We start from the raw sequence: 14,071 nt of genomic DNA on the forward strand, positions 1-14,071 counted from the left end.
ACACAATCCAGCTCGGTCAGCAAGCTGCATCAAATCAGATGACAACACAGTTCATCACTGACCTTTACCCTTCAGCAGTGGATAAGTAAACTTTTACTGCTTTCTGTAGGTACTTAACTATTAACCAGGCAACGGGACTTGACACATCACATCTACTCTAATAATATCTTTATCCACCCTGATGTTTCTGATCGTGTGTTTTAGTTCACTATTGTCATCATTACGCCTGTCTTTACTAAATGCTGTGAGTATGTGGTACGTGTGTGCTGTGTATGTGTAAAGGCACTGCTCATGCTAGCATGAACAGATAAGTCTTGCTAGCTTTGAGGTTGTACTGTGTTGAGCAAACTCTCATCCTAACTGTTCATATTTGGTCATAGCAGGTCTTTCTTTTTACCTTTCACTGTCAGAAACAACACAGGAACACACCGGTTACATGTACATTGGATCACTGACACCAACTCAAAGACTCAGTAAAATTAAGAGCGGATCCATACAAAGAAGATCCACACACTGCTGTGCAGGTACGCCCACACTGTGCGTGCAGATCTGACTTTGTGAATTTAAAAAATCTTCCTTCCTGTTAAATCAGTCTAAAAGAATCTGCTGCCAAAAAGCTGAGATTTATCCCAGTAAAAGTGTCTGGTCTTTCACTTTGGCATTCACACGATCCTGTACTCATCCACATGCTTAACATGCACAGGCAAACTCGCCACACACCACAAACATGTGGCTGCTTGATGCTATAATACTGCTTAAAGAAGATAATGAATGATAATTGGATTGCAAAGGCTGCAGGAGAAAACTGCTTTCTGAAGAACAAACGTTCACAATCTGTTAGAGAGAAAACACACGTGAGCCCGACTGGAGTAACTGACAAAGCTTTAAGACACCAACAAAACGCTCCGTCTCTCTTCTCTCTCACATACACAAATACACTCTGTCGGGTATTTATATCTTGTGGGGACATCTAACGCTTTCCCTAGCCCCTCTCCTTAACCATAACCATCAACAATGAATGCCTAACCCTGAAACCTAAACCTAGCCATAACCCATCTGTAACCCTGACACTAAAACTACAAACTCAAAAATGCCTTCACACTTGTGGGGACCAGGATTTTGGTCCACATGAGCTTAGTAAACTTCCAAATTTTGGTCCCCACAAAGATATAAATACACACAAACACACCTCTGTTGCAGTTTGTTACAGTATCTATATGCCAACTAAATATGTTACAATTAAAACAGTAGAAAATGCTAGAGGAGAAATGATTTGAGGCAGTTTCTCTGAAAGTGACGCACGGGCTCTTTCAGACGGATCCTAAACGATTCAGTGGGATCCCGTCCTTTCAGCCCCCTGTACTTTCACTTTCAGGGTATAAAAACAGGACTGTTTAGTAACACAGCTACACCGGGAGGACGATCCATGCAGACACTGCTTATTGCTTTTATCTGAACTCATCACGTTATTGTAAGTCAATCTTTCATTGTTTGATATTAAAAAAATTAGTCTTAATTTAGTCTTGTACGTACATCGTCCTCTGATTCACTGCATTTTCTAACGTAGGGTTTCAGACTGTGTGAGCCTCACTGTGACTGGACTGTTGAAAGAGAATGAGAGACAGAATCTGAACTTTGTAATCATGTCTTTCAAAGGGTGGAAATCATAAAAACACGGAGAAACATTCAGTAAAAAGCAGCAGAGGCCTTTGGCAGAAACTATGACCACAACCTGATCGTAGTTTCATCAGTGGTGAAGCCGAGAAGTTTTCAGTGGAGTGTCCAGGATGGATCTGTGATCATTATGGGATGCCATACATGTCTCACAAAAACACAGGGCTGTTTAATCATCTAAACTATAATGTTTGGAATGCAGATCAAATAAGATTCAGTGTTTCTAACTTTTTCCTTATTCTGAGATCAAGACACAAAGAAGCTTACACTATACAGATGTAGCACAAGCTACACACAGTACTGTAATACTGTACACAGTACTGTATTTACTACAGTAAAGAGAATAAAGGGCAGTGAGAAATTCAGCAACCGAATGTAGCTGAAAATAAATGTCAGTATTTTCTTCTTCAGTTATATGAAACACGGTGTATGTTGGAGTACTGCTGTAGATGTTTACATGCTTGTACGTTTATATATATGCTTTATTTTTTTTGAAGGTAAGTTGATCTACAGCTTTAGATCATATTTCATAAAGATGTTTAAAGATCATCTCTGCCCTGCTAGATGCATTTAGCAAAGATCAGCCTGTTTAAGGCTCTGACGTCTTTTATATATGACTTCAAACAGTTATGATAACACGTTTTTCTCACCCAGCAAAGGAATATTTGCTATACAATTAATCACAGCTTGTGATAAGCCTTTTAAGCTTTCAGGTTGAGGCATCAATACAGTAAAGGAACATTTGTCTCTTTCATAGATGATTCATCCGTATATGTGCTGTAAGAGATATTTGCCTTTGAGATAAAGAAGATATCAAATGATCTGAAATATAAATACTGAAGCTCAGTATTTGAAATTTAAGTTTCACTGCTGTCATTTTTTAAAGTAAATACATTTCATTTATTAATACAATACATGTAACGTTGACCTGTGTTGGCAACCTGAGCAGTGCTTCGTGTTCTAGACCAGAGCTCTAGGCTACCCCGTCCCATTATACAGCCGCTCACTCCAGCCTTCACAGGACCCGACCTATGTGGACCGGGTCCTTCAAACAGTGCAGCTCCTGAACTGAGACACAGTTACAGCTACTGCACCAGTTATCTGAAGACAGGATGTGTGCGCAGCTGAAGTGTGCAGAAGTGCAGTTGCAGTGCAGGAATGTTGATGTGAAAGAAAAACCTCCTCACATCTGGCATCTGTCGACATCCAGCGGAGTCCCTGAAGGCTCAGTCGTTTTGTTCTTCTGCTTGCAGACGTCATGGGTGCTTCTGATTCTCGACAATGTGAAGTTGTCTTTATGAATTACAGCAGGAACTACACGCTGCGCAACGCCAGGTGACTACGTACTCAAACACAACTAATCGCTCAATCACATTTCATTTTTTCTGCTGGTCAGTTCAAAGTGCTTCACAGATCATTGACATGCCGTTAATAACAGAACTATTAAGCAGATTAAAAATAGAGACATGAACGACATGAAATTAATTAAAAAGTAAAAACATCACAAACATCACAGTGTTCATTATGGCAGGCTGACTGATCACAGCCATCGACCAGAAGCATCAGTGTTACGGTTTTTCTCGTTCACCTTGGAGCAGCTTTGACAGCAGAAACGTCTTAATGCAGCTCTCAGAACAGTTTTTCATTACACACGCTCACCTGTGCAAAACACACTCGAGCAATCAAAAGCTTTATCCTATTTGTCATGAAAACTCAGTCATTCACTTCATCTCTGATCAGTGAATTCAGATCCTTTCATTACCATTTTGAGACTTTTATCAAAACTTTTCTGACTTTGGGAAAATATTGGCCTTATGTAGGAAAGTGTGACACAAAAATAAAATGTAAGGTTTGTATGCAAAATGTAATCACTGTTTGTTTTACCTAAAACTCTTCTTAGAACGTGTTTATTTTAAAGGCAAATTCACTGCTACTGTTACGTGTGTTGCTATGTTTGCTTGTCTGAATAACGTTTGAAGTGATTTGATTGAAATGCTAAAGAGTGCTGAGGAAAGTGAGAGATCTGTTTTGATGAGTTGTGAGCTTCAGATGAGAAGGGCACCAGCATACTGAGAAATATGTTGATGCACATATTTCACACAATAGTGAATTATGACTGATTTGAGAACTGCATTAAGAGTAGTGAGAATGACAAACTGTAAGTGGTGTTTAAGGCAGGGCTCCAGACTAACTTCTTGCCACGGCTGCACTGGTGCACCTACATTTTTTTTCTTAGGCGCACCAGCACAAAAGTTAGGCGCACCCAAATTTTTCAACCGCATCGCTTAACACCGCAGTTTTACATGTGCACTTTTGGGGGGAATTGCTGTCCATACAGACGATATTCATTTGTAAATGATTAACGAACAATCGTGTGCTTCTGCTTAAAGTGCGTTGGCACTCTTTGGCAATATTGTAGACAATGTTAAACTTAATCATCACATGGCCTCCTCTGATGACCTGTTTGCTGCTGCACAGCTGCTGAAGGCAGTGGGGAGAGGGGACAGTGGGCAGTGCATTTATTCTTATTATTATGATTCTGATGCGTCGGGTCCGCGCTCTGTGTTTACGTCTTTGTGTGGAATCTGTTTACCTGCTCTCATTTGTGTCTGTTGTTGACACGGAGACTTTCAGAGTTGCAGAGACTTTTTGTTTTTTTGTTACTCGAACAGTTGGTCGCACCAGTGCGACCTAAGATTTTTTTTAGTCACAACATTGAAAATGCGACCAAATCGGTCGCACTCAAGAGCCCTGGTTTAGGGATCTGCATTTTTAAATGTTGCCTGAAATTGGAATTTTATGCAAATTGGGAATGGTTGAGGAAAAATGTTATTTGCTAGGAATTTGCTGATTTGAGATGGAATGACTTGACACTTGTTTAGTGAGCAGAACTGAGCTTCAGGAGCAAATTTACCCACGAGAGTGAGAATCTGCTGGAACGCTCACAAATCCTGCCCTGCTGCATGTGCAACAGTTTCTTTGTGCTTGGCTGCTGAGTTCTACACTCGTGTGTTGTTTAATTTGAATTTGAGGAATGAAAAGTGAAAATCTTATGCCTACATACACACCACTAAATGGACAAGCTACACAAAGACATGTACATAATGTACTGCTGCTAACATGGGACCGGGTGTGTGGTGAACAGGGTGTGGACCCAGATGTAGGACTCAGCAGACAGATTAAATTCTAAATCCAAGCGTTTAATTTCTCTGCATCTGAGACCACAGTTGCAGGTCCCAACACTCACACAGGGTGTGGACCCAGATGCAGGAGTTGACAGACAGTTATTTCAAAATCACAGTGTTTATTGTGTTTATTGTGTTTATTGTGACAAAAAAGGTAATGAAAACAAAAGCAAAACCAATAACAGGGAGGAGGGGGGGGCTGCACACACAAAGAGGGAGGACATGAAAAAAGAACAAAGGGGGGCGCACACAACATATACACAGGAGGAAATCAGAGCAGAATAAATACGCCTGGGAAGACAGCTGAACAGAATCTACTCGTCTAGATAGGGGACACACAAGTGAACACCACACACACACAAAGCAGGAAGTAACATATACTTCTCATATTATTTTGATAGACAAGGAGACTGAGACCAGACTAACACATGTGACCTTGACGCAGAGACCGGAGATAAACACAAGACAAAACTGGGACAATACACAGAGAAATGATTACAGAAAAGAGAAAAGGATCAACACTGGAACCGGGACTAAAGATGTAGGAGGGAATGCAGATAACCACGGAGACAGACACAGAGAGACAGGACAGACATGGGGACACAACTGGCAAACAAGCAAAAACAGAGATGAGAGACTAGAACTAGACGAGACAAAAAGTAGAAACCAATATATTCAAACAAGAAAGCAGTAATTATAAGTATAAAACTACGAGGCTCTAGGAAATGGAGAGCTCGAGACAAAAACAGAGCTAGAACATGTACTTCTTAAATATCTATATCAGTATATACAGACTAAGAGAAGAGATGTGCAAGTTATAACAACTTCTACTGTTATAAGATAAGATAAGATAAGATAAGATAAGATAACCTTTATTAGTCCCACACGTGGGAAATTTGTTTTGTCGCAGCAGGAAGTGGACAGTGCAAAAGTTATGAAGCAAAAATTAGAATAAAATAAAATAAGAATAAATACAGTACACAACTGTACAGAATAGAATAAAATAAAATACTATATACAGTAGAATAAAATAGAATAAAATATACAATGAGATAAAAATAGAATACAAATGCTATATACAACTGAGTAAAAATACAACGATGCCAGAAAAGATTATTGCACATTAGTGTTATTGCACATGTGTGGATGTGTGTGTTTGATCAGTTAAAGTCTTTGTTGTAGAGTCTGACAGCAGTGGGGAGGAAAGACCTGCGAAATCTCTCCGTCCCACACCGTGGGTGCCGCAGTCTCCCACTGAAGGAGCTGCTCAGTGCTGTCACAGTCTCATGCATGGGGTGGGAGATGTTGTCCAACAGGGATGACAGCTTAGCCGCCATTCTCCTGTCACTCACCACCTCCACTGGGTCCAGAGGGCGTCCTAGAACAGAGCTGGCCCTTCGGATCAGCCTGTTCAGTCTCTTCCTGTCCCCAGCAGAGATGCTGCCGCCCCAGCAGACCACACCATAAAAGATGGCTGAGGCCACCACAGAGTCATAGAAGGTCTTCAGGAGTGGGCCGTCCACTCCAAACGACCTGAGTCTCCGCAGCAGGTACAGCCTGCTCTGCCCTTTCCTGTAGAGGGCGTCTGAGTTATGAGTCCAGTCCAGTTTGTTGTTCAGATGAACACCAAGGTACCTGTAGCTGTCCACAGCCTCGATGTCCATACCTTGGATGTTCAGTGGTTGCAGTGGAGGATGTTTGTGCCTGTGGAAGTCTACCACCAGCTCCTTGGTTTTACTGGCGTTGATCTGGAGGTAGTTCAGCTGGCACCAGTCCACAAAGTCTTGAGTCAGTCCTCTGTACTCCTTGTCGTTCCCATCAGTGATGAGGCCGACTATTGCAGAGTCATCAGAGAACTTCTGCAGGAAGCACTGGGTGGAGTTGTGGGAGAAGTCTGCAGTGTAGATGGTGAAGAGGAACGGAGCCAGAACCGTTCCCTGTGGGGCCCCCGTACTGCAGACGACCCTGTCCGACACACAGCCCTGAGTCCTCACATACTGTGGTCGGTCGGTGAGGTAGTCCAGAATCCAGGTAGTGAGGTGATGGTCCACTCCTGAGTTCTCCAGCTTGTCCTTCAGGACCGAGGGAAGAATGGTGTTGAAGGCACTGGAGAAATCAAAGAACATGATTCTCACAGTGCTCCCAGCGGTCTCCAGGTGAGCGAGGGAACGATGTAGGAGGTGGATGATGGCATCATCCGCTCCAATGCCAGGCTGGTAGGCAAACTGAAGTGGGTCCAGTGATGAGCTCACAAGGCGCCGAAGCTGAGCCAGGACCAACCGCTCCAGGGTCTTCATCAGGTGGGATGTCAGAGCCACCGGCCTGTAGCTGTTGAGGTCCTTGGGGCGTGAAGTCTTTGGCACTGGAACAACACAGGAGGTTTTCCAGAGCTTCCAGAGCTAACTTGCACATTACTTCTCTCAGTTTACTGTTATTGGAAGTTACATCTCTACTTTTTAATGCACAGATACAACACACAGTCTGCACTTTTCCAATTATTCTAAATATTCTTAACTATTTAAACATCTTTCAGTATCCTGCTCTGATTGAACACTACAACCTGGGTTTGCCACTTATCTGTACTCTAATTTTTATAACTGTACAGTACTCTGATTTGGTAACTATTGTCCATGATGTAAATATGTAAAAATTGTGTTTCTGTTCTGTGTGTATTTGTGGGGGTTTTGCTGCTGTTACGACCAAATTTCCCCTTGTGGGACAATTAAAGGATTTTTCTATTCTAAATGTAAAAGACAGGATGATAACTCCAAAGGCAAAACTCATACTCATGACTCTCATGAATACTGGGTCAAAGTCCCAGGACCATGTCAGCTGCAGGCTCAGAAGTTGTTAGTTGTTCCTTGTTTGAACTCAAAGACCTTTCAGTGTGGAGCAGTTCCCAGGTTCTATAGTCCATGTGTGAAATTCAATTCAGTTCAATTCAATTTTATTCAGTTCAATTTCATTTATATAGCACCAAATCACAACAACAGTCACCTCAAGGCGCTTTATATTGCACAGTATATCCTATAATAATAGATACAGAGAAAAACCCAACAATCATATGACCCCCTATGAGCAAGCACTTTGGCGACAGTGGGAAGGAAAAACTCCCTTTTAACAGGAAGAAACCTCCGGCAGAACCAGGCTCAGGGAGGGGCGGGGCCATCTGCTGTGATTGGTCGGGGTGAAAGAAGGAAAACAGGATAAAGACATGCTGTGGAAGAGAGACAGAGATTAATAACAGATATGATTCGATGCAGAGAGGTCTATTAACACATAGTGAGTGAGAAAGGTGACTGGAAAGGAAAAACTCAATGCATCATGGGAATCCCCGGCAGCCTACGTCTATTGCAGCATAACTAAGGGAGGATTCAGGGTCACCTGGTCCAGCCCTAACTATATGCTTTAGCAAAAAGGAAAGTTTGAAGCCTAATCTTGAAAGTAGAGATAGTGTCTGTCTCCCGAATCCAAACTGGAAGCTGGTTCCACAGAAGAGGGGCCTGAAAACTGAAGGCTCTGCCTCCCATTCTACTTTTAAATACTCTAGGAACAACAAGTAGGCCTGCAGTGTGAGAGCGAAGTGCTCTAATAGGGTGATATGGTACTACAAGGTCATTAAGATAAGATGGGGCCTGATTATTTAAGACCCTGTATGTGAGGAGCAGGATTTTGAATTCAATTCTGGATTTAACAGGAAGCCAATGAAGGGAAGCCAAAACAGGAGAAATCTGCTCTCTCTTTCTAGTCCCTGTCAGGACTCTTGCTGCAGCATTTTGGATCAGCTGAAGGCTTTTCAGCGAGTTTTTAGGACATCCTGATAATAATGAATTACAGTAGTCCAGCCTGGAAGTAATAAATGCATGAACTAGTTTTTCAGCATCACTCTGAGACAGGATATTTCTAATTTTAGAGATGTTGCACAAATGGAAGAAAGCAGTCTTACATATTTGTTTAATATGTGCATTGAAGGACATGTCCTGGTCAAAAATGACTCCAAGGTTCCTCACAGCATTACTGGAGGCCAAGGTAATGCCATCCAGAGTAAGAATCTGCTTAGATACCATATTTCTAAGATTTTCAGGGCCGAGTACAATAACCTCAGTTTGATCTGAGTTAAGAAGCAGAAAGTTAGCGGCCATCCAGGTCTTTATGTCTTTAAAGACCCAAACACTTTCACAGCATGCATTTTTAATTTCTCTTTGATATTTGGGCATATTGGGGCCCGATGAATGTAAAACAAAGAATTACAAGATTTTTTTTTTTTTACCTTATTTTTGTTTTTAAAAAATAAGAGCCACATATGAGGATATTCGTTTAAAATTTTGACAGAACAGTAGCAGTATAATGTCCTCGTAAGTGGATTTAGTCTAAATAACCCAAAATGTCCAGGTCCTAAGAGTTTACAACATTCCTGCAGTTTAACTAATTGGTGTGTGTTACCTGGCTTCATGCACAGATAGAGCTGCGTGTCATCTGCATAGCAGTGAAAATTTATGCTATGTCTTCTAATGATGCTGCCTAAGGGAAGCATGTACAATGTAAATAGAATTGGTCCTAGCACTGAACCCTGTGGAACACCATAACTGACCTTAGTGTGTGAAGAGGACTCTCCATTTACATGTACAAACTGGAGTCTATTAGATAGATATGATACAAACCACTGCAGTGCAGTACCTGTAATACCTACAGCATGTTCTAATCGCTCTAATAGGATATTATGGTCGACAGTATCAAACGCAGCACTGAGGTCTAGCAGGACAAGCACAGAGATGAGTCCACTGTCAGAGGCCATAAGAAGATCATTTGTAACCTTCACTAAAGCTGTTTCTGTGCTGTGATGAGCTCTGAAACCTGACTGAAACTCTTCAAATAAGCCATTCCTCTGCAGATGATCTGTTAGCTGTTTGACAACTACTCTTTCAAGGATGTTTGATATGAAAGGAAGGTTGGAGATTGGCCTATAATTAGCTAAGACTGCTGGGTCTAGAGATGCTTTTTAAGTAAAGGTTTAACTACAGCCACCCTGAAGGCCTGTGGTACAGGATGAAGGCCTCTCATCCGAGAAGCTTCTTAAGTTCTAAAACCAAATGGTGGAAGATCAAATATTTATTTATCCAAATATGTCAAAAAGCCAAACACTACTATTTTTTTGTAAACATTTTGGGTAATTTGGTAAATCTTTTTGTATATCAGGATGTGATATGGAAAGTATCGTGTTGGAAATATTTATACTGTGTGACTGTTAAAAGTTTGCCTCTGTGCAGTCTTTGTGGCAAGCCTAGCCAAACATTTTCTGTTAATCCAAAGTAACCCTGGTACACGCCTGTCTCATGACCGCTTCCCTTCATTTCAACATTGACATATTCACTGAGATGTCTCTTGTTTCTTTGTCCAGAGTACATTTGGAGAGTGGACAATATGACACTGCTATGCCTTCAACACTGCGCACTTCTGAATATGGCAGCGCTGTGTTTTCTAAGACGGCTGGCGCAGCGCGTGGATGTGTTGGAGTCGTCACCTACGATCTTTACAATGAATCTACAAAGCGAGCTGATAAGAAAATCGCTGGCATGTTCTCTGTTCCTTTCGATTATAACCTGTACTACATCTGGCATGGAATCGGAGTCTTTCCCATCAACACACAATGTAATTCTTGTCTGTTTGACATTATGAAAAACAATGAACAGCGAGGGTTTGTCAGAGGAAGAGCTGAGGGTCCCACTCTTACTTACAGAGATAATGATGTTACCCTTACTTCCTCCATCACAAACTGTAGTCGAGCGACTATGACAGTGGAAGTGCGCAACCGATAGTAGACAGTCTAATAATGGAGAAAAGAGAGTGATGGGTTTTTGCTTTGTTCTTTGGTATAAGCTTCAGGCGATCATTTGTTTTTAGTGGTTTATCAAGACAAAGACATTAAAGTGGCAATTAAAATGGCATCGACATTAAAACTAGGAGGTCAGTGATATAGAACCTCACTCAGCACAATACGTCAGAATTCATAACTTATTGTCCAAAAAGTGACAAATATAACCCTGAGCACAGTTTGGGTGAAGACCCATTAGATGAGTATTGTATGTAAGGTTGATTATATTCAAACCAATAGTGTGGGAGAAGAAGCAGTTCTGGTGTAATCGTGAAACAGAAAACAATTATCAACAATGAAGGAAATTTGGATCTTCTGTAATGTGGAAGTCTTTTCCACAGTTTGACATTAACTGCTAAACAGTGAAGAGGAGTTAAAACAGGAATTTGGGAAAGAGTATTTCAAATTATTCCTATGATTCAATTGTTTCATGCAAAAATAAACTCATAACTACTTTTGTTCTATTAGAAGAAATGTCCCCGATACAACAAAAACTATGTGATGGTTTGTCTGCAGATCACTGAATATGAACAATAAAGATATCTGACTTTACTATCCCTCAGCCACTCCTGTGCTTCATTAACCGATCATGATGACGCTTCATTATTACTGGATTGAATATTCAACCAAATAATATATTTGTTTAAATGTCTGTAGATAAAAGAAAAAGCTGTGTCTTCAGGTAGATAGACAAAATACTGGATGTCTCACAATTCAAAGCAGTGTCTGTGTTCAGTGTAGCAGCTTTGTTGGACCACCAGAGGGCATCAGTACTTTTCTGTTGTCAGTAAACACCCCCCCTGTGTGATTCACTTAAGTATTCATCATCAGCAAGGATAAAGTTACACCTATAAACCAAAATCTGGACTTTGGTTTCTCTCTCAATAAGACAATAAATAAATCAAACAGGCAACATGTTTCATTTATGATAAGCAGGAGTTCTGTGAACACTTTTATGGTGAGTATGGATACATGCTCCTCTAAGATCCATAAAATGACATGTGGTGTGCCCCAAGGGTCGGTTTTAGGCCCTGTACTTTTTAATTTGTATATGCTCCCTGTTGGCGGTGTCATCAGGAGGCATGGAATGAACTTCCACAGTTACGCTGATGACACTCAGCTGTACATCTCCGTGTCTCCTGATGACACCAGACCAATTGATGCCCTTTTTAACTGTATTTTAGATATAAGATCTTGGATGGCAGAAAACTTTTTACAGCTTAACCAGGACAAAACTGAAGTTTTAATCATCGGTCCTGAGGCTCAGAGAGAGAAACTCTTGTCTAAATTACAGGTATTTTCACTATGTCCTTCACTACAAGTGAAAAACCTGGGTGTTATTTTTGCTGATGCATGCTTTTATTACCAGTCGCATTGATTACTGTAATGCCCTGCTCTCTGGTCTCCCCAAAAAGAATATTTCACCTTTGCAACTTTTGCAAAACTCTGCAGCTCGTGTGCTGACGAAGACCAGAGGGCGGGCCCACATTACACCGGTTTTAGAATCGCTGCATTGGCTCCCCGTGTGTTTCAGGACCGATTTTAAAGTTCTTTTATTGGTTTTTAAATGTCTTAATGGTCTTGGGCCTTCTTATCTTTCAGGTTTGCTTTTACCATATGAACCCTCGGGGACCCTGAGGTCCTCTGGTACTGGCCTTTTGATTGTCCCTAAAGTCAGGACACATACTCACGGAGAGGCAGCTTTTCAGTGGTATGGTCCTCGACTGTGGAACAGCCTGCCGGAGGAGCTCAGGGCCGCAGAGAACGTACATGTTTTTAAGAACAGGCTCAAGACCCACCTTTTTAATTTAGCTTTTACCTAACGTTTATTTATTTTATGCTTATTTATTCTATCCTGTTATTCTATTTATATTATTAATTTAGGTTTTACCTAATATTTATTGATTTTATTCTTATTCATTTTTTATCTTCTTACTCTGTTTATACTTATATTTATATTTATACTGTATCCCTTTCTTATTTATTTTATCTCTTTATCCTGTTTATATTCTTATTAGGTCATATCTCCAGTGTTTCCTCAGAGGGGGCTCTCTGCACCGGGGCTGTGATCGACCGTGGCTGCTGGGGCTCTGTGGGTCCTCTCAGCCTGGCTGGGGGCTTCTTTGCCTCCCTCCTGCTGCGTGCCCAGCCTGGAGGCTGCGGTCTGTGACCGGCTCCCGGTGCAGACGGATCCCTGTGATATTCTTTAAGTGTGTGTGTGTGTGTGGGGGGGGGGGGGGGGGGGGGGCTGCTTTTAACCATGTAAAGCACTTTGTGCTACAGTTTTTTTTGTATGAAAAGTGCTTTATAAATAAAGATTGATTGATTGAATGCTCAAAAGACATTTCAGTCCCACAGGATTAACATATTATACTTCTCTTATATTTGCTAGTCACACAAATTGGAAAGTGAAGCTAAAATCTCAGCACACTGATAAGAACCACTGCCCAAAAACTTTATGTCATAATGAATGTAATTCATTTTGATTGTCAAAGTGTACACAGAATATAATTACCACATAATTCATTCAACCTCACCTCAATCAATCAATCAATTTATTTATAAGCACATTTAAACAACACTCTGGGGTGGAAAAAGCTGACTTTTACAACAGAATTTATTTGTTTCTCAAATAAAATGCTGCCTTCAAAGAAAACTCCCAGAGTATTTGGTGCTCCGGTCTAGACACTAGAATACCATGATCCACTGTATCAAATGCGTCATTTCGGTCCAAAAGCAATAAATTAGCAGACTTCCAGAGTCAGCAATTAATAAAAGATCATTAAAACCTTTTAAATGCACAGTGTCAGTGCTATGTAGTGCTTTGAAACCAGACTGAAGTGTTTCAGAGATGCAGAAATGCCTGGCTAAGAAATTCAGTTCAAATGACAAATTGTTACTTGAATTATAAAGATAAACATACATTTAAAAAATGATAACAACAACCGCTTATGTGACTCCGAGGTCACTAAAATCAATATTGAATCGGTGTGTAACTTTGCCAAAACAATGTGGGACTCTGTAGTTTTCTCTGGTCCCCTCCCCAATCAGACCAGGAGTGACATGTTTAGCCGCATGTTCTCCTTAAATTGCTGGCTGTCTGAGTGGTGTCCCAGAAACGATGTGGGCTTCATAGATAATTGGCAAACCTTCTGGAGGAAACCTGGTCTTGTTAGGAGAGACGGCATCCATCCCACTTTGGATGGAGCAGCTCTCATTTCTAGAAATATGGACCAATTTATTAACCCCCCAAAATATGACTATCCAGAGTTGGGACCAGGAAGCAGAGTTGCAGTCTTACACGCCTCTCTGCAGCTTCTCTCCTCCTGCTACCCCCCCA

At 41.2% G+C, this 14,071-nt stretch overlaps 1 protein-coding gene across 1 annotated transcript; it reads left to right on the plus strand.

The window, feature by feature from the left end:
• The first annotated feature begins 1,414 nt into the window (after positions 1–1,414).
• On the plus strand, positions 1,415–11,283 carry LOC109201805 (bryoporin-like). The gene is made up of 3 exons (XM_019357463.2): positions 1,415–1,471; positions 2,928–3,009; positions 10,258–11,283. Exons 2-3 carry the CDS (start codon positions 2,933–2,935, stop codon positions 10,673–10,675), a joined length of 495 nt encoding a protein of 164 aa, XP_019213008.1. The 5' UTR covers positions 1,415–1,471; positions 2,928–2,932; the 3' UTR covers positions 10,676–11,283.
• The last annotated feature ends 2,788 nt before the right edge of the window (positions 11,284–14,071 follow it).

Source organism: Oreochromis niloticus, linkage group LG4 (assembly GCF_001858045.2).
Source record: "Oreochromis niloticus isolate F11D_XX linkage group LG4, O_niloticus_UMD_NMBU, whole genome shotgun sequence".
Lineage (NCBI taxonomy): Eukaryota > Metazoa > Chordata > Actinopteri > Cichliformes > Cichlidae > Oreochromis > Oreochromis niloticus.